Source organism: Aquarana catesbeiana, linkage group LG08 (assembly GCF_042186555.1).
Source record: "Aquarana catesbeiana isolate 2022-GZ linkage group LG08, ASM4218655v1, whole genome shotgun sequence".
Taxonomy (NCBI): Eukaryota; Metazoa; Chordata; class Amphibia; order Anura; family Ranidae; genus Aquarana; species Aquarana catesbeiana.
This window is the reverse complement of record NC_133331.1, coordinates 266,849,874-266,871,948: the sequence shown is the minus strand read 5'-3', so window position 1 is coordinate 266,871,948 and position 22,075 is coordinate 266,849,874. Positions and strand designations below refer to the sequence as shown.

Below are 22,075 nucleotides of genomic sequence, written 5' to 3'. Positions count from 1 at the left end.
TATTTTATTGAGGTCTTTCCGTAAAGTTGCTATAGCCTCCTTTCAGAATCATACATGCTAAGTAAGGGAATTCAAGGACATTTACATCATATAACTGATTGCAGCCAGGAGTGGCAACTTATGGCCTGGTAAACAAACATAACTGCCATGAAAAGAGATTTTCTACAATCTGACACTAAGTTTAGCTGTCATTACATTTAAATGACAAATTAAGTTTAATAAGATAAGTAGGGTTATAAAACTCAGCCTTGGTGATAGCAGTAACCCCTAAAATATATATAATACATCTAGGCACAACAGAGCAGGGCATGCTGGTTAGCAGTAAGTCAGGCACCACAACTAAGGCCCCACTCACACTGAGGCACCTCTAAACTACCAGTAAAACACTGAGCACTTTGGAAGAGCTTTTCAGGCACTTTTGAAGAGCTATTCAAGCGTTTTGGAAGAGCTTTCCATTAATTTCAATGGAGAGGGGCGTTTTTTTTCACCACCCTTCCAGCGCAATGCCCCAGTGTGAAAGCATTCATTGATTTTAATGGAAATAGGTTTTCGTGAGCTTTTCAGGCACTTTTTTTTAGCAAGAAAGCATCTGAAAAGCGCCTCAGTGTGAAAGGGGCCTTAATGTCAAGCTGCATCTGCAAAAGTAAATAAATGATTTGCTTAAAAAAGGAAATGCAAATGTGGATAAAGATATAATGTTATCATCATTTGGGGATTTATACAGATGGCAATATGGAGTCCAGAATATGGGGTCCAGGTTTGGGCAACATGTCCTAGAAAGGACCTAGCAGTTATAGGAATGTTTCAAAGGCAGTAACTAAGTTAATGAAAGATAAAGCTAACCTTAAAATGTGGATGGTGTTAGATTTGAACCAAGTTTTATAAATTCAGATGTCCTAGGTTAAATCCGAATTTCTGTGTTATTTTGGTGGTTTGGTTACAAATAAGGAATATAGAAACCCTGTACTTCTGCTGTTGCCTGAACACCTTTAGTTTGACTACCAGTTTTAACTGTTCCCATCAGTTTTTTTTTACTTACCCAAGTTTGGAATAAGTGCTTATTGCTGCTTGTGCACCTATGCCTACTGATGTGGTTACCTTTCCACCCCAATGCTCTTGCCACCTGCCAGGCCCAAACTTTGTGTAATGTTTAGCATAGCACTTTTGGCATCAATCTTGGAATAACTGACACTACTTTTTATGCTTTCACTGCTTCTGAGAATAATTTTTCCAGAAAGATTGATCCACATGTAGCTTCCAGGGCTGCTGCTGGTTTTCCTAGTTTTCTCAGGCTGCATCCAAAGTGGTTGTACCCTTTGTTTAATAACGATATGTGCCTCAGTGTCTGTGCTATATAAAAAATATGCAGATTTCTTCCTTATATCAGAGTGTCCCCAGGCGCTCACGTGACTGCTCAGCTCTCTCCTCTCCCAGTCTGACAACTACAGCGGGAAGGGCCGAGAACTCCCACTAATGTCAGCCGGGGAGGAGGAGAGAGCCGAGCAATCAGGTGAGTGCCGGGAGACATCTGGTATAAGGTAGAAATCATCATATTTTTTATATAGCACAGACACTGGGGCACATATCTTTATTAAACAGAGGGGATTTTATGATTATGTAACAATTAAGGTAGCAGCTGAAGGGAAGGGGCGGGGAGCAGATGGAGCTGACAGGCAGGGAGGGGAAGAAGGACAGCGGAGAGCTGCAGATGACGAAGGTACGTAAACTGACCACGGTGTCAGGGCTCAGCAGCCATGATAAACCATGGTCAGTTTACGGGGGGAGGGTGGAACCAGGCAGGATCAGCCAGGTATTTTAGGTTATACAGGGGGCCAAATTACACAGCGCAGGCACTGTGCTGTTATGCATGCTTTAAGGGAACAGGATCAATATTTTTTTTAGGGTAACAAAGGCTTTAATTTTTTAGCCCCATCTTTATGCCAAGGAAGACATCCAGGGACTCTGTGCAGGGATTCTCCACAATTTTGCATTGTTTTATGCTTTGTAACACACACATTTTAGAGTTTATTTGGGAATCCCAATTTTTATTAAATTTCACTTGGTGAACCTGCATGAAGATCCTTGTTCTGGTACTTCCAGTTACAAGGTGACAACACTCTGTCCATTTCTCTCAGTTGTGCTCCTGTGTTGTCACCCTTTCACACAGGCTTCCTATGCAGACTACAAGTGCCCCTGTGCCAACACACCCTACGCAGGCATGGTACACAATTTGAACCATCATAAAATTAGCCCTGAGAATAAAGCAATCACTGGAGTGCATGTAGGCAGCAAATCAGATGTTATTCAGTTAGAATTTACATCTTCTTTAAAGAATGCAGTAACTGAGATTTTAGTGATTGGGTTTAGATCTATTTTAACATTTTATCCCAAGCATTGTTCTAAGGACAGGGATACATCAGCTTTAAATGGAATGGGATGTGGCGATCCGTTTAGGAAGAAGGAGCTCGCTTCAGTAGCAATGGCTCAAAAATGAATGGGTCATTTTCTCACAAGGAATTGTATCCACAGGTATAATAGCTAAAGTACAACATAGCAATAAATGAAATTAAAAATGAGACTTCGCTATGCCTAGTTTCAAAACATATTACATAAAATTAAACAATTAATCAAAAAATTCATCAAAATTCATATCAAAGTGACTGAATACAAACCTCAATCATAAAGTTCAATTTGCCAAAAAGTGCCCAAATTATATACAAAAGTCCATATATAACCATGCGCACTGTGTCCACAAATTCATACAATGAATAAAGTGTCTAGTGCCCACAAAATTAAGTGCAAAAAATCATGTGCAAAAATTATTCCATAGAGAAGTTAATAAAATGCAAAATTCTGTGCAAAAAAATTGCATAAAAGTGGCAGTACTTCAGGAAATATATTCTTCTTGATTCCCAGTGTTCACGCCATGTCTCCTTCACCTTCCACACTAATTACTCACCAGGGCTCACAATCAGCAGGCTTTCTCCATATTCCAAATGGCAAAAACAAGCTCCTCCAGCCACTATGAGGATACATTCCTCTTTAAATCACCACCATCATACTCGAGACCATAGGTACAAACACAGAGAGGCGCAACATCGCATAAAACCCTTTTTACCCAAAATGTATACAAACAAACATACACTGAAGGCGCCGGCAGGGCGAAACGTGTAGGGAGAGGCCTGTTTTGGAGACAATGCTATAGACGCCAATGCTGTGTCAGGGCATCTGAATGTAAGTATATTTTTGATTTGATAAATTTTGAGTTATGAATTTTGTTTGCTTGTCATGTTGTGCAGACTTTAGTTGTAATGCACAAGGTAACAATAAACCAGACAACCCTTGTGTGGGGGGAAAATTTGTTTTTGATCTGCATTGCAAAACTGGTCAAGGTTTCTCCAAAGGTTTTTATTTTATCTCCCTCTGAATGATGAGAGTTTTTTTCCTTGTGCAACACTAAAGAATGAATAGAAAGCACATCAACATGGTGTGATATCTTCAATACAACTTTATTGTATAATAAAATCTTATATTCACAAGGATTCTTGGCAACATAGCATACACATAAAATCTATGCAGGTTGAGACCTGTTTAAGCATCTGGATATGGGAAATCCTCCACTGCTCATTCCGCTAGGTAGCACATAGTCACTGCCTCAAGCGTGCATCTTGGCTCAGGTATTTCAAGGACGGACCCTGTTCATCACAGTTACTTGACCTACATGCTTATTACATTTATAGGTTCAGGTAGCTCTGCAATCCTTTATTATACAATAATAGATATTGTAATGATTGCATTCTCAGCCTCACCCTGCGCAGAGATTTTCCAGCTTACAAGGGATTGTCAAATAAATGACATGGGGGGCTGAGCACTGTCCTGAAGAACATGTACCAAAGCAAATAAAAATTCTTAAAAATTCTACTTGATGGGGAACAGGAATTTAATAATCCCTGAAATTAAACAATAAAAATGTGTAGCGGTATCCCCGTAGGGGCTGCTAAGTGATGTGGCCCACCGGACCCCCTGCCCAGCGTTCACTCCTCAGTCACTCTCAGGCAGAAAACAGTCCATGTGCTTGTTTTTGTTATTTTTATTAGGGAATTTAACTTGGATAAGGAAATTATGAGATGCCCAGCAAAATTGTATATCAATCAGTTAGAGGATTGTATATCAATCAATTGGCGGATTGTATATCAATCAATTTGCAGATTGTATGTTAATCCATCGGGACAACTATGTACACAACACTTTTCCAATATCTTCCGGCACAACTCTTGCTTGCAGACTATTGTTTTCTCTCTCTTCCTCCTCCACGGGCCCCTATGGTTTAGCAGAAAATAGAAAGTTTTTTGTGCTAGCTGTCCTATAGGTAGACCACTGCTCCCGGTCAGTCCTCTGCAGGCCCTTCCAGCCCTCCTGGCTACAGCTGCCCGACTTCACTGCCTATGACATTGCAATCCTCCCTACTGGCTCCGCACCCAGTTCTGACTGTTTCCTCTCAGTCCTTTCTGGCATGACTTTCCAGTCCTTCTGACTGCACATGGCACTGATATGTGGCAATGAGGGGCACTGATAGGTGGCACTGTTATGTGGCAGTGATAGGTGGCACTGACAGACATTACTGATAAGGGAGGGGGGGGGGCACTGATATAAGGGGGGTGTAAGCTAATGGGGGTCTCTAAGGGGGGTGCTGCTGATCTAATGGTTGATCAACAACCATTGGATCAGCAGTCAGTACCCCCTCTTAGAGACCCCCATTAGCTCACAGTCCCCTTATATCAGTGCCCACCCCCTTCCTTAGAGACTTCCAGATCAGAGAGACCCCCCTTATATCAGAGCCCCCTGCGCTCTTTAAGACATTTATTCAGATTGCATTACCAGCGGGACCCAGGAGACACTGCAAACATGGAGGGAAGTGTGAGAGCCGAGCTGGGGTGGAGCTGGGAGGTGGAGCCGCTCTAGGGCTATTTACCTCCCACTATGCAGTGTGAACAGAAAGAAAGAGCGTCATTGGTTGCTAGGACAGCAACCAATGACCGCAAAGGAGATTATCGTGGCAGAGGGGGGTGCGAGAGGCGCCAGGTGGGGGGGAACTGAAGGCAGAGACAGGCGCAGCTGAAAGGAATCCTCACTGGGTTGAGGATAGCCCATTGAGTGGAGCGCAGTGCTGGAACTTGGTCCGGCACTAGATGCATCCCCAGAAGTCAGGACAGATTTACTGGATGGATGGATCCAATCTGGGGACAAAACCGGGGACAGACTTGGTCTGGGGACAGTGTCCGTAGAATGGGGAGGTCTGGTCACCTTATTTCATGGCCTTGAAAGTAAATTTCTACAATTGGGAACAGACTGCAAGACAAATCTCAAAAAGAATTTACCTTTTCCCCACCGGTAAAAGAAAGAAAAATATGTTTTGTGTGGATCTAGGCTTGTAACTTGTATGTTATTATGTTACCAAAATTTCTGTCTAGTCATGATGGTGACTCTTGTTACTGGTGGCCTGATTGCATCTTGCAAAGCTCCATTGCGAACTGTGCACACAGAATGTAAAATGTAACATTTATATGCGTTTATTGCTAGTTATAGACTTTTAAAACACACACATTGAAGGCAATGACTCTTATTAAAAGTAAAATAGTTAACACTCCCAACCTGGAAAGCGGTGAGCCTGATTTACTAAGTAAGTGATTCAATGAGCTTCCATTAACCCTTAACTAAGTAATGCTAATTGTAGTGGTGTTGGACCAGGTATGGATATAGGCGATTATTTGATTTGATTCATAAGAGGTTTTAGGGCCTCACAAAACACTGTTTACAAAGAAGCACTGGCCTCTTGATGGAGAGCTTTGGTAACTTGGTTACTTTGAAGTGTAGGAGCACCAAACATAAGAGATTAATATCCCGTCTTTAAAATTTTTGTTCCTCAAATTGCTTAAACCTTTATAACTGAACGAACTTAAGGAAAAGTGCTCCCTTGCAGTGGGGCTGCCCTGCATTGCAAGGGTAAGATGCTCGTTTAGGTCCAGGGGCTGCAAAAATCCGCTTTACTTATCCAATCCTCCTCTTCCTAGGTTCCCTTCAATGTGTATGACAGGTCCTCCTTCAGGCAGTCTCTTCTCCTCAATTCTCTGGCAGTCGCAAATCCTCTGATGTCGTTAAGTCCAATGCATTGCCCATAGTAGAGTAGAGGAGAGCACCATCTGCTGGGGTAGCAAATGATTGAGAAAGTAGAACTGTTTTTTTTGTGGCCCCATAAACCTAAGCAAGCATTACTAGAAGAGTTTTCCTTTTTCCATAAATGGGCTTTAAGAAAAGATTCCAACTTGTTTCAAGAATCTCAAAGTTATCTCTTTTTCGGAGCTAAATAAAAGGCCAGATATGAGACCTAGTGCAGCCTAGTCTGCAAAGAAAACAGAAAAGCATCACAGGCAGCAATCTTCCAGCTGTCCATGCGACAATCTCCACTTGTGAACTGCACACTCCAGCAGTCTTTCAGGCGTAGTGATTGGGATCAGGCAGTCTTCCCCTACTGCCATCAGCTTCTCTGAAAGAAACATAGTGGCTCCTAGCAGGCTGTCCTGCTTTCACGGCCACCAGTCTGTCTTTGTAGATTGCTCTCCCCAGCCTCCATTCATTCTTTCCGAATGTTCTGAAATCGGGCCCAGGTCTCCTCACAATCTGGTACCCGCAGACAGGCCTGGACTGGGACAAAAATTTGGCCCTGGACTTCATCCAGACCGGCCCACTTTAATTTAGCAATTGCAGATTTCAGCAATGCAGCAGTGCTGAGGCTGAGTCGGGTTGAGAGAGGACAGACAGTCATTACTTTAACAGGATGTCACTGAAACCGGCCCGTTGAGCCATCGGCCCACCGGGAAACTCTTGGTAGTCCCGAGGGCCAGTACATGACTGCCCGCAGAGGCTTAGGGATATGCATATACTCCCACACCAGGTCATCCTCCCATTCTCTCCAGGAGTCCTCAGTGATGTCCATGATGTCAGGAGGGACATAGGGGTAGTCCAGACCCCACTCCAGAGCTGTTCTGTGCTGAACCTCCCCCTGGAACATGGAAAACCTGGGCAGTTCTCTGGGCTTCCCTTTTCCTGGCATGACACAAGTGTTGGCCCACTGCTTGAATTCAGCTGCTCTGGTCTGTGTGGTGGAGGGTATGCTAAAGAAGATCTTTTTCACACTGATTAGGGTTCCTGCACCTCCTCTGGTTCCTGCAGCAGGATCTGGTACATCCAACACCTCAGACTGGATCTCTTCCTGGACCAGGCAGCCTCCAATCTCCCATTCCTCCTCCGAGCTACAATGTAAGGACCAATCTGCTATCTCATCTTCCAGGGACCCGAATTCTGCTTGCAGTCTGGGGGAACCCCAATCTATGGCCCTGTCTCTGCTTTCCCCTTTTTGGCTCACCAGAGGGCACATCTCCCTCCTGCACTGGCTTCTTCAAGGTGGGGTCAGCACTGGATATACATGAGCACACTCTGCTCCTCTCTGCTTGCAGGGTACACTGAATATCCTATGGAGTGTAGCTCCACCCCCGAGCTTCCAGATGGGCTGGCGCTTGCAGAGCTGATAAGCAGTCCTCTACCTGCGCGAGTGGCTGGAACTTGTCCGGACATGCCACTCGGCACCGACTGCCCGAGCAACTGGAAGCAGGATGCCTTGCACAGTGGTTGCCTGGAGTAACAATGTAAAACCCATGTCACATATGTCACTGTAATGAGCTGGAGTACAGTCCCTCCCGAAGGCACCTGCTGGCTTACCCCAATCACCACGAGCAACAGTAGACATTTCCAGGCACACTTCAGGGGTTTGAAGCATAAAGTCCAGCATTAGCAGATCGCTGGACATATTTGTAATCCATGGACCCTATGCCCTATTGCCATGGGTGACAGCACATAGTAAAGTCGCTGAAAGCAGGATAATAAAGCAAGTGTCCATCCCAGCCACAGTTGGGGCAACTGGGCAAGCAGGGCAGCAATAACTTGAAAGCCAGCTCCCGCTGGTTGCTATGGACAACGGCACTTAGTATTTTGAGCAACAGTTACAAACAGGCAGCGCACATAAGTCCTTCTCTGGTTCAACCCCTCTGTTGGTCTTTGGAACAAGGTACAGTTCCCTGGCTCAATGAAAAACTCTTGTTGCTAGGAGCAATGGCCGGCAGGTTGACCGTAGGCAGATATCCCGGACGAGCCCCCAAATACAGCGCTACCCCCACAGTAGCCGCTGGTAAATATGATTATCTCCCACCCTGCGCAGCCAGGCACATTAATTTTTCACTCTCTCTCTGGAGAGAAGAAACAGTCCTTGCAGCTTTGTTGTTTTATTTAGGGGATTAAACTTGGACGGGGTAAGGGTTCCTATGGGATGCCCACTTGATCAGCAACAGAATCTTCAGGGACACAACCTATATACATCCGGTATATACATACTTCTTCTCTTCTACCTCCAGCATAGACTTGCTTGTAGAACTACAACTCCCAGGACCAGCTACCACTGACTGTTTGATCGAACACAATCTCCATCAGATCCTTGTAAATGCCCTTTGCAGGCAGGGACCGTGGACCTCTTTAGTAGTGTAGCAAAAATAGAGGTCTTTGGTGCTAGCTGTTCTATTCCTGTGGCTACTGCTCCCAGTACCACCTCTTCAGGCACTGACAGCCCGCCTGATGCTGCCACTTTTGCTAGCCCCCCTGGCTACTTCTCTACAGTCCTCCCAGACTGACTCTGCATCCATCCCAGACTGGTTGCACCCAGTCCCTTCAGGCATTCCTCTCAGCCTTCTGAGATTTGCCAGGCAGTGTTCTCCCGCTGTCCTCTCCTTGCTCCCATGCCTCCTGGTCAGGATTCCCTGAAAAGGGGTCCCTTCCACACCCAAGCCCAGTTCACCCCCCCAGACTATGGGGCTACTCTGAAGGTCCTCCAACAGCCTGACACCCCATCTCCATCTTCCACCTGAACTCACACTGCCCCAGCTGGGCAGACCCTGAGTATTTGAGGGGGCCTGCCCCCTGCCAAGCCATCTGTTTGGGATTGGACATGCTGTTTTCTTTGGAGAACCCATTAGGGGGCTCCCTGTTAGTCATGAATTTTAGGATTTGTTTCATGTCATCTGTCTCCTTGCTAGATGCTTCTCCATATTATGTTTTTTCTGCATTATGATGGGTAAGCAATTTGAGTATGGATTCTCACAAATAGTGGCTTTTCCAAGACCTCGACCACGGGCAAGTGGCAATGTCCTTTTTAACAATGTTTTAAGAGAAACCATGGTATTCAAAACAGCCGATTTTCCACTATAAGCTTTTGTTAAAAATAAACTTTATAGAGCAGTTAGATGGGGCAGATAATAATGAGCTGAATGGAGAATATTTATTTCTCTCTTTTTCCAGTGATAAAGCCTTTTAATAGATCACATACATATACTGTTGTGACTGTAAAAAGTTAATATGAAGTAAAGGGCATGAAAGCTAGTAGAATACATCAGATGTCAGATGCAAATCACTTTCAATTTTCGTGTCCTACAGTTGCCTTTCATAGGCAGATCTTCAGTGGAGGCAGCAACAAAGCACTTACTGGCCTGCTGTCTTGGCTTTAAATTAAAGCCCAATTCCAGACTTTATCTTTTTTGAATAGAGAATGGAAGAATTACATTTTCTCATTGGTTTTTATTTCTATGCATTAAACTACTGGGGAGATGTCCTATCATTTCCAGGCTAGATGAAGCCTGTACAAGAAATGGGGGTACAGTTGTCACAGGTACAGGAAAGCACAAACCATAATAAATATATTGTAAGGTTGTAATCCTTCCTAACGCTATGTATATTCATTTTGCTGCGCTAATATACAGAAACAAAATTATACGACTTATCTTACAACTACATGCAAAACGTGCAAAAGTCCACACTGTCCACACTTCTGGCTGGCACATGGACACACTTCCAGGTTGCTTCCAGTAACATGATGATGTCAGCATGTAGCTCCAGCTTACGCATTTCGTCAGATGTGACGTCCTCCGGGGCATGTTTTTTTGTTAATAATCACAACTTTCTTAACTCTATACCTGGGATCTTGGGTACTGTCATTGACAAGATGTGGTCATGTCCATATTTCTCTCAGACATTTTTTTGCTTACAGATTTTTTTATTTTGGCATGGTATGTCGTGGTGAAAAATTAATTGGTTTGTTACCTGTTCAAGTTCTGGTTTAATACATGAACAAATAGAAATCTGGAAAGTACATTAACCACTTGTCTACTAGTGCAGTTTATTTTTTGCACATGTTAAAATCTGCATTTTTTGCTAGTACTTTAAACCCCAGAACAAAATATATTTTCTGAAAGCAGAGAATAAAATGGTGGCAGATTGATAAATAGCTACAGAAATATTGTGTGATATAAAAAATTCCAACACATATTTAAAAAAAAATTACTTTAAAATAAATTTTAGTAAAAACAAACACAATATAATTAAATTTTTTTGTAAAATATGGAGTTTTGGCGAATTAATAGATGGCAAACATGTCAAGCCTTAAAATTGCAATTGCCCGTGAAATAGCAAAAAAAACGATACCCAAAATTTTCCATAGGTGACACTTTAAAAGACTTTACAGGTTATCAGTTTAGAGTTAACCATGAACTATAGTCCTAGAATGTTTGCTCTTAACCTGATGCTGACAGCGATACCTGACATGTACAGTATGTTGCAACTTATGCTGACATACACATCACCCTATATTATGTGTTTGAATTGGGTAGTGTACAACTTTAACATGCTTAAATTATTTTCATTTATTTTATGTAATTAATTTTTTCTTTATTTAAAATCTATACCCCCTTCTAGGCCCCCACAGTCTCCTCTGCCCTCTATAGAGATGTTGCTTGACTAGCCGCATAAAAGTGGTTGGGCAGCTTTAGTGCTTTTATCTGAAAGCCCTTCGCCAACTGTAAAAATCAGCAGCCTGGCAATAGCACAAGGAGTGGTACTTACATTCAATGAGAAGTGTCCCATGTGCTGCTGGCTGCTATCTTAGAACTTTTCTCTGCACTCCCCATTTCCCAAGAGCAGCACCAGAAGTTTATCTCTGTGGGGGGGTATTGGGGGAGAAGGGGGTGCAGAGGATGGAAGATCAATGAAAAGTACTCTATGACTGGAGGACAGGTTCGCATTTTCATTGCTAAAATAAGATAAGATTATGGCGCAAGCACCTCCAATAGCCTCAAAAAAGAGTTAAACACAGTTCACAGGTCAATCTGATGGCAGTTTGCTTGGCCCCAGAGCAGCTCCTCAGCAGATTGAAGGTTATCTGGAATAGAATAAAATGGACACCAGAGGGCGCTTGTTATAAAAAACTGTACAAAAAAAATGCACTCACATTTAGTAATACGAAAGAAGGCATATCCTAAAAACAAGACTTTCCTTCCCATCTTACTAAATGTGAGTGCATTTTTTATACAGTTTTTTTTTATAACAAACACTTTTAGTAAGACGAAAGAAGGCATATCCTAAAACGAAGACTTCCCTTCCCATCCTACTAAATGTGAGTGCATTTTTTTTACAGTTTTTTTTATAACAAACACTTTTAGTAAGACGAAAGAAGGCATATCCTAAAACCAAGACTTCCCTTCCCATCTTACTAAATGTGAGTGCATTTTTTACTGTTTTTTATAATAAACAGTAACTTGCTACACTTAGAAGCGCCCTCTGGTATCCATTTTACTCGCTTTTTATTGCTGTAAGCTATAGTACAACTTCTATGAATAGAAGAGGAGAATGGAATGGGCAGGTACAGTCGACACTCTTGATGAGTGCCTATGACAGGTGAAATGGTTAAATTAACCCTCGCAGCACCAGAAGATTACCGGGGGAGTATGGAGGTGGCAGAGAAACAGCAGTCATCAGCATCTTTAAATATAAGTACCATCCCTTGTGCTGATTTTTCTTTAAATATATAAATTATTTTTTTTTTTTATGAATAAAGCCTAAACTTAAATTATATTTAGTAATCTAAGTAGTGTAACTTGAACTCTGAAAAAAAAGTGTGGTGATAACGTGTACCCCATCCCCTGCAAATGCATGTATTAACTATTCAAATTGTCTTAGGTCTCACCCAAACACTTTGCAAAGCCAAGGCCTGTTCTGTAATAAGAAGCGAGTCCAGCATACACATACAGTGCCTTGAAAAGGTATTCATACCCCTTGACATTTTCCACATTTTGTCATGTTACAACCAAAAATGTAAATGTATATTATTGGGATATATGGGATTTTATGTGATAGACCAACACATAGTGACAAATAATTGTGAAGGGGAAGGAAAATGATAAATGGTTTCCAAAATTTTTTACAAATAAATATCTGAAAAGTGTGGTGTGGATTTGTATTCATCCCCCTTTGCTCTGATACCCCTAACTAAAATCTAGTGGAGCCAATTGCCTTCAGAAGTCACCTAATTAGTAAATAGAGTCCACCTGTGTGTAATTTAATCTCAGTATAAATACAGGTGTTCTATGAAGCCCTCAGAGGTTTGTTAGAGAACCTTAGTGCACAAACAGCATCATGAAGGCCAAGGAACACACCAGACAGGTCAGGCATACAGATGTGGAGAAGTATAAAGCAGGGTTAGGTTATAAAAAAATAACCCACGCTTTGAGCATCTCACGGAGCACTGTTCAATCCATCATCCAAAAATGGAAAGAGTATGGCACAACTACAAACCTACCAAGACATGGCCGTCCACCTAAACTGACAGGCTGGGCAAGGAGAGCATTCATCAGAGAAGCAGCCAAGAGGCCCATGGTAACTCTGGAGGAGCTGCAGAGATCCACAGCTCAGGTGGGAGAATCTGTCCACAGGACAACTATTAGTCATGCACTCCACAAATCTGGCCTTTATGGAAGAGTGGCAAGAAGAAAGTCATTGTTGAAAGAAAGCCATAAGAAGTCCTGTTTGCAGTCTCCAAGAAGCCATGTGGGGAACACAGCAAACATATGGAAGAAGGTGCTCTGGTCAGATGAGACCAAAATTGAACTTTTTGGCCTAAAAGCAAAACGCTATGTGTAGCAGAAAACTAACACTGCACATCACCCTGAACACACCGCCCCCACCGTGAAACATGGTGGTGGCAGCATCATGTTGTGGGGATGCTTTTCTTCAGCAGGGACAGGGAAGTTGATGTAAAGATTGATGGAGCCAAATTCAGGACAAGAAAACCTGTTAGAGTCTGCAAAAGACTTGAGACTGGGGTGGAGGTTCACATTCCATCAGGACAACGATCCTAAACATACAGCCAGAGCTAGAATGGAATGGTTTAGATCAAAGCATATTCATGTGTTAGAATGGCCTAGTCAAAGTCCAGACCTGAATCCATATGAGAATCTGTGGCAAGACTTGAACATTGCTGTTCACAGACACTCTCCATCCAATCTGCAAAATAGATCAAGCTCTGTCAAAGAAAGAATGGGCAAAAATGTCCATCTCTAGATGTGCAAAGCTGGTAGAGACATCCCCAAAAAGACTTGTAGCTGTAATTGCAGTGAAAGGTGGTTCTACAAAGTATTCAGGGGGGCTGAATACAAATGCACGCCACACTTTTCACATATTTATTTGTAAAAAATATTTGAAAACCATTTATCATTTTCCTTCCACTTCACAATTATGTGCCACTTTGTGTTGGTCTATCACAAAAAATCCCAATAAAATACATTTACATTTTTAGCTGTAACATGACAAAATGTGAAAAATTTCAAGGGGTATGAATACTTTTTCAAGGCACTGTAAAAGACATAATGAGGTTGCTTTGCACTGTTTCATTCTGCATTGTTTTTGACCTTGCTAACAATGTTTTGCAGGCATTGACAGCTTGCAAAGCTTTTCAAATGCTTCAGTTCTTGTCAATAACAACTGCGCCCTAGAAACTCGTAAAACGTTCAGGAGGCTTTTGCTTTCAATGAATTTTCTTTTGCAAAAACAATAACGCTGTTTAACAAGGTGTTCAAAAATGTGTCATATTGAAGAGATAAACTGATAGTGGATGGTATATATAAAGTGGAATTCGAAACAGAACAACTTCAATAAAGTAGTCAAGGACTACAGAGCAACCAACAACTGTGAGACAATAAATACTTTGGTTAAAGAATTGAATGTACATATTGCAGGAGACAGAATGATGTAATGTACAGCACAGTGTACAGGGTGCAGAGGTAAGGTGTAAGTAACATAGGAATTCTTCACTGCTTTCCAGTGGGTGCAAAAACAAGCCCCATCACGCATTAAATGTTTACTGCAAATCAAAGATTATCCCAACTGGTCACCAATGAAAGTGGAAAATTATTGATTACATATCACAGATGCTGCCTTAATTATAATCTCAAGGATACCATTTTGTTTTTTTATTTCAGGTTTGTCTTTTGCATTGCTGGCGGAAGTTCCTGTAGGATATGGTCTATACTCTTCTTTCTTCCCTGTAATAATATACCTGTTTTTTGGTACGTCCAGACATCTTTCCATTGGTGAGTAAATCAGCTTGGTAATTGTAAAACAACCAAAAGATTGAATGAGTTTTGTCAACTACAGGTGTTCTTGGCTGGATCATACAATGGCCTCATGGTGGTAGGCAGATACCCAACTACCCATGGGGAAAAAGTGATCAGACAAGTTAAAAAAAATCACCTAATTGCTTTTGTTCTTCCCGAGTTAGGTGATCCTAGTAGAGTCTGCCTGGACCATTTTCCTCCTGACTTCTCTGCTTTGGCTTTAATACAAAACTGGCAAAGGTACTTAAATGGAAAAAGCATTTGCAAGGGCAAATTTTTGAGCCTTAGGATCTCCCTAGATGAGTCATTTTGCACAGTTGGTAAAGGCTTACTCAAAACCCATGGTGTTACTCACAACCTACTGGCATGTTACCTAAAAACCCCTTTGCTTTATCCATTTTTAAAGTCACATAATAGGTTGCACTTGGAGGATAGAGCCTGTTGGATTTGACTCATCAGAGGCACCAATCTGGTCCTGAAAGACATAAGGGCAGATATAAGGGTAGGAGGAGGTGTGTCATTGAGAACTGGGTATTCTGACTCCAACTGTTGTAATAGTGACTTATCCCTTGCTGAGACCTTTATGCCTGGCTTGTATAAGCAGATATAATCACCGCGGACAGTCGCATCAGATAGCTTGAACTCACCAGAGACCGTTTCTTCCGTAAGCGTGGGTCTTTATTGCAAGCAGCAGGTATAGCAAACAACAAGATGTGGCAGATAAATGAAAGACGGTATCTGCAGGTCAAAACATGGTAATTTGTTCCAGGATGTGAGCAGATGGCATGAGGCCTATACAGAAGTGCCCATCTCTTTCCTCACAAGACAGAAGCTGGAACAGATAATACATCACAAGACGGGTGGGGACACAGACAATAAACAGAAAAGGATGGTGCAATAACTAAAATGACCACAAGATGGCAGTACAATAACCAATAATATAAACATTACCATAACTATGCATAGCATTACATTTCACACAAGTGTAAAAGCACACTGGGGAACAGCAGATATAATTATTTTTCTACATTTTCCTCTTACAATTAGGAATAACATTGAAGACAGGGCCTAGTATATTGGTTGGTAGGTCAGCTGGTTTTGGTTTTGCCACAAATCATCCCAATTTGCCATGCATCATGGGTCATTGGCTGTTGAGCCAAACATACTGTACATGTATATGTTCAGGTTGCCAGAATAGCCTAAGGATGGTTAGATTGGGCCTGTAAGTTCAAATGCCCTCTTACATCCATGATGAGGAAAGTCAAATGGACCTGAGCTGTGCCGTATTGGACCTACTGTTTAAAAAAAAAAAAAAAAACTAAGCTTTACATATCATTTAAATAACAAACATGTTATACTTACCTCCTCTGTGCAGTTGGTTTTGCACAGAGTGGCCCTGATCTCCTCTTCTGGGGTCCCTCAGCAGTGCTCCTGGCTCCCCCTCTTCTCGAGTGCCCCGTTGGAAAGCCGCTCTTCCTGGGGGCATTCATGCGGGCACACTCCCGTGTCCTGCTACTGCGTCCGTTGACACCCGACTCCCGCATCATTGAATTTGATTGACAGCAGCAGGAGCCAATGGCTGCGCTGCTATCAATCTATCCATTCAGGACCTGAGACACCGACTGGAGCTGGTGTACTCATCCCCGTTGCTGGAAAGACCAGGTTCAGGTAAGTAAAAGGGGGGCTCTGGGGGGCTGCTGCATCACAGGAGGTTTTTCACCTTAAAGCGGAGTTCCACCATAAAATGGAACTTCCGCTTTAAGTGCTGGTGACCCCCTGACATGGCACATTTGGCATGTCATTTTTTTGGGGGGGGGGGAGTGGGTACCCTGTTTTTACAGGCACCCAGCTCCCACTTCCTCCCCTGGCACCGCAGCGCCAGAAGGAAGATCACCTCTCCCCCCTCCCTCCCTGCAATCTTCTAGGACACGTCACAAGTCTCAGAAGTTTGCCCGGACGTTCACAGCGTGCAGCACGGCTCGCGCATGTGCAGTGCGTGCCCGGCTGTGAAGCCACAGCCGGGCGCCCACAGTTAGAATGCCAGCGCCGGCGTTTACAACCCCTTTGTTAATGTTATTTGTTTAACGTTAGTTGTTCCTTTTTGACTTATGTGTCATCCTGAAATCTCTTTATTGTTTACAGGGCTTACCACCCTGGGCCCCCCTGCTTGAGTTAAGGGTAGTCCAGGATGCTTGTAACTAGGGATGGGCCGAACTCCCCCCAGTTCGGTTCACACTAGAACACCTCAAACAGGCAGAAAGGTCCCCATGCCGTTTTTTTTTTCTTAATTCTGTCATAGGCTTCCCTTTAATCATTTCAATACACTGTATTATATACTCTGCACTGCACTGTATTATACTGTAGATATTAAAATCTTGACCAAAATCTTAGCTAACTGTCTAAATTCTTTCCTTCCTTGTTTAATTAAATAAGATCAGGTTGGCTTTGTCCCGCAGCCACAGGCAGGAGACGCCATTCGGCAAATAATACAACTGCAACATGTAGCTCATAGTCGTCGCATAGCATCAATGCTTTTCTCTCGATGTGAACAAAGCATTTGACACCTTGTCCAGGCCTTATGTCACGGGGGCCACGTACCTGAGGTGAGACCGAAGTAGTGGGGAGGCCTCTCTTGCACTTTGGGTCTTTGAAGTCTCTGGAGAAGGAGACAGAGACTTGGTGGACACTGAGTGGCACGAGTGCCCGGGGTTGCGGGGCACCGTGCAAGCCTTATCCAAGATCCGAGCCGAGGTCAAGTCCAGTTTGGCAACGAAATATAATGCCCTGTACACAAGATAGGATTTTCCAATGAAAAATTTGTGATAGGACCTTGTTGTCAGAAATTCCGACCGTGTGTAGGCTCCATCACACATTTTCCATAGGAATTTCCGACACACAAAGTTTGAGAGCTTGCTATAAAATTTTCCGACAACAAAATCCGTTGTCGGAAATTCTGATCGTTTGTACACAAATCCGACACACAAAGTGCCACGCATGCTCAGAATAAATTAAGAAACGAAAGCTATTGGCTACTGCCCCGTTTATAGTCCCGATGTACGTGTTTTACGTCACCACGTTCAGAACGATCGGATTTTCCGACAACTTTGTGTGACCGTGTGTATGCAAGACAAGTTCGAGCCAACATCCATCGGAAAAAATTGATGGATTTTGTTGTCGGAATGTCCGTTCAGTGTCCGACCGTGTGTACAGGGCATAAAAGGGATAATCAGAAGAAGAACGGTCGAGATCCAAGCCGGGGTCGGTTCCAGTCTGGCAGCTGAGTACAACTGGGGCAAAGAAGTAGAATGGTCAAGGTACAAATCCGATGTCAATGGCAAGCAGCAATCAAGAGTAGTCAAATAGGTTTCCAGGTCACAACAAGGAAGGTGCAACTTAATCCGTGATTCCACCACCGGTAACCAAACCGCTCACCTCAGTCTTTGGACCCCTGAACCAACAGATGGGTCAAACACACATGATACCATGGTTGGAAATTCAAGGGTAACAGTGTGCGGTTGTTCAAGTGGTGTGATTTTGTATTTCTACCTACTCAAGCCTACATATATGACCACTTTCAGTGGTGAATGCTTGTTTGACCCATCTGTTAGTTCAGGGCTCCAAAGACTGAGGTGAGCGGTTTGGTTAGCCGGTGGTGGAATCACAGATTAGGTTGCACCTTATGAATGCTTGCGAGCACCCTTACCACCATAGAGGAGACCGTTTCTGTCAACTCTTCTTTTTCATTTTCTACATCAAAGGGGAAGTTAAATAAGAAAAAAAGGGGGGTTGAATCGCGCTAAAACAGATTGGTGATCATACACATCATCACCAAACCAAATATTTAGAACTAAGCAGAGCGACGTGTTCTCGTCACCTCCCATTGCTGCTGTTGTTTCCAGTAGGACGGGCTGTCTGTGAGCTTCCGGCCGGCGCTCCAGACTACACTACATGCCTACTATTGTCTACTAACATGTGAGTTTAACTTTTTACTTATCCAATAAAGTCAATGATTTTACACTATATGGAGCCTTTTTTTGCCTTCTATGACCGTATCTGCAATGCTGTGGGCTGATGTCTGAGTACCTGTCAGTGTGAACATCTTTAGCCTGACCCTGCAGTCTTTGATGTCCCATCTCGTTATAAGGTCTCTGATCCATTGGTCGGGTGGCAGTATTAACAAACAGCTTTCTCTGATCCTCTGTAACGGGGGATCATGAATTTCTGGTAAGCGGCCAGTGTGATTCCATGGTGGTGGAGCAAGCACGCTTTTTTTTGAAGATACTTTCATATCACTTGGGTGATTTATTTTTTATACATGGACTTTTTAATTATCACTTTGAACTTTTTTTTTTTTTGGATTGATTATTCATTTGACATGTGTTTTGTATATTATGTATACACTAAAGGGAAACTCTTCACTTAGTTCTAAATATTTGGTTTGGTGATGATGTGTATGATCACCAATCTGTTTTAGCGCGATTCAACCCCCCTTTTTTCTTATTTAATTTCACTGTGTTTGTGTTACATAGATGAATCGTGGCTATAATTGTTATTGTTTATGTATTTCACTGTAGCACAGTTAATCCCCTCATTTTTCTACATCAAAGGGGACTTTCAATATTTCTATGCTATGAACAATATGTTAGCCTGCCTTTTGTATCAATAGCGCTGCATTGTTATTTATCCAGTATTTTTAAAGGGTTTTATATCTTTTCCTTTAGTGTTCAGCTGCTTTTATTCTATAGTTAGGTTTATATTGATTTTGCCCTGACTGAACCTCTATTTTTTTATACAGATCACACACTAGCACAGGAACAAGGGGGGCTGAACATAATCCAGCAATTTGGCAGTGTCTGGGCTGGGCTTATATAGGGAAGTTTGAGGTCACTTCCTATGCGCCTCCTGGGCATTTTTCCGCCTTTTTCCATCAGGTTGAGGTCACTTCCTGTGAGCCTCCTGGGCATTTTCCTGCCTTTTTCCATCAGGTCTACTGCGCAGGTGCGGGTTGGCGCACTGAGGCGTCTTTCTGCTTAGAGTCTCTGAGTCTAGGGGGGGGGGGGGGTTATGTGACAACCCGCTCTCCTGACACTCCTCTGCAGCTATTGAATCAGATTGCAACGTCTGATGGTTCGGTCATCCGATGCTCCGGAACTAGAACTACAGCTCTGTGCCATTCTAGTCCAGTTGTGATAGCTCAGAACAAACACCAGGCAGGCTGTATGTAAATTCAAACAGGAATCTCTTTTATTGCAAAATACAGGCTTTTATACACTAAAAGTGGAGGTGCATACCTCCTGCTCATATTACTCTAACAATACAGCTGTAACCTAATTAACCTAATTAACATGAGCTAATTAACTAATCCCTTTAGACAGCCTAGATGACTCAGACATGACCATTAGGCCAGACTGGCCGTCTTGTAGTTCAGAAAATCCAATCAACATTATCACAATCAACATATACTCTTCTTCACACAATAGCAGAGTTAATTAACACAAATAACAATGGGGATCTAATGACTCTTAGATCCCATAGTAGACTTATTTACAATACACATTTTAGCAGACAATAGACAGACAGGTGTTGGAATTTACGTCAGCATCTCCTAACAGTATCTGTCCCAGCATTATGAATCAGCCACTATTCCAATATGGCAAATCCAGGGTCCCCAGGCATACAGCTCACAAAGAGCACCGTTCCCCCAAATGCAAGGGCCCCCGATCGATCGGCAAGAGGCTTGCATACAGTCCCCTCCAAAAGTCTCTTTCCCGGCTAGGTCTGTCACAGGTTACATAGTTACATAGTTACATAGTAGGTGAGGTTGAAAGAAGACACAAGTCCACCAAGTCCAACCTATGTGTGTGATTATATGTCAGTATTACATTGTATATCCCTGTATGTTGTGGTCGTTCAGGTGCTTATCCAATAGTTTTTTGAAACTATCGATGCTCCCCGCTGAGACCACCACCTGTGGAAGGGAATTCCACATCCTTGCCGCTCCTACAGTAAAGAACCCTCTACGTAGTTTAAGGTTAAACCTCTTTTCTTCTAATTTTAATGAGTGGCCACGTGCCTTGTTAAACTCCCTTCCGCGAAAAAGTTTTATCCCTATTGTGGGGTCACCAGTACGGTATTTGGAAATTGAAATCATATCTGTCTCTTCTCCAGAGAGAATAAGTTCAGTGCTCGCAACCTTTCCTCATAACTAATATCCTCCAGACCCTTTATTAGCTTTGTTGTAATTCTTTGTACTCACTCCATTTCCAGTACATCCTTCTTGAGAACTTGTGACCCCACAATAGGGATAAAACTTTTTCACGGAAGGAAGTTTAACAAGACTCGTGGCCACTCATTAAAATTAGAAGATAAGAGGTCTAACCTTAAACTACGTAGAGGGTTCTTTACTGTAAGAGCGGCAAGGATATGGAACTCCCTTCCACAGGCGGTGGTCTCAGCGGGGAGCATCGATAGTTTCAAAAAACGATTAGATAAGCACCTGAACGATTGCAACATACAGAGATATATTATGTAATACTGACATATAATCACACACACAGGTTGGACTTGTTGGACTTGTGTCTTTTTTCAACCTCACCTACTCTATGTAACTGGACAGTATACTCTAGGTGCGGCTAGACCAGAGTCTTGTAGAGCGGGAGAATTATCGTTTTATCTCCCGCTCTACAAGACTCTGGTCTGGCCGCACCTAGAGTATACTGTCCAGTTAAATAGTTACATAGTTACATAGTAGGTGAGGTTGAGCCTATCATCTACTAGGACCTCCAGGTCCTTTTCCATCCTAGATTCCCCCAGAGGTCCTCCCCCCAGTGTATAGATTGCATTCATATTTTTGCCACCCAAATGCATTATTTAAAGTTTTCTACATTAAACCTCATTTGCCATGTAGTTGCCCACCCCATTCATTTATTGAGATCTTTTTGCAAGGTTTCCACATACTGCAGAGAAGTTATTGCCCTGCTTAGCTTAGTATCGTCCACAAATACAGAGATTGAACTGTTTACCCCATCTTCTAGGTCGTTTATGAATAAATTAAATAGGATTGGTCACAGCACGGAACCCTGGGGGACCCCACTACCCACCCCTGACCATTCTGAGTACTCCCCATTTATCACTACCCTCTGAACTCGCCCTTGAAGCCAGTTTTCAATCCATGTACTCACCCTATGGTCCATGCCAACGGACCTTATTTTGTACAGTAAACGTTTATGGGGAACTGTGTCAAACGCTTTTGCAAAATACAGATACATCTACGGGCCTTCCTTTATCTAGATGGCAACTCCCCTCTTCATAGAAGGTTAATAGATTGGTTTGACAAGAACGATTCTTCATGAATCCATGCTGATTATTGCTAATGATACAGTTCTCATTACTAAAATCTTGTATATAGTATCATCCCCTCCAAGAGCTTGCATACTATTGATGTCAGGCTAACTGGTCTGTAATTCCCAGGGAAGTATTTTGGGCCCTTTTTAAATATTGGTGCTACATTGGCATTTTTCCAATCAGCTGGT

The 22,075-nt window shown here is 42.8% G+C and overlaps 1 protein-coding gene across 1 annotated transcript in view; it reads left to right on the top strand.

Moving 5' to 3' along the window:
• Positions 1 to 22,075, top strand: part of LOC141106414 (pendrin-like) — a 134,308-nt gene that overhangs the window by 46,445 nt on the left and 65,788 nt on the right. The window contains exon 4 of the mRNA XM_073597183.1: positions 14,409 to 14,519. Coding sequence (XP_073453284.1) covers positions 14,409 to 14,519 — 111 coding nt within the window. The remainder of the gene's footprint in view (positions 1 to 14,408; positions 14,520 to 22,075) is intronic.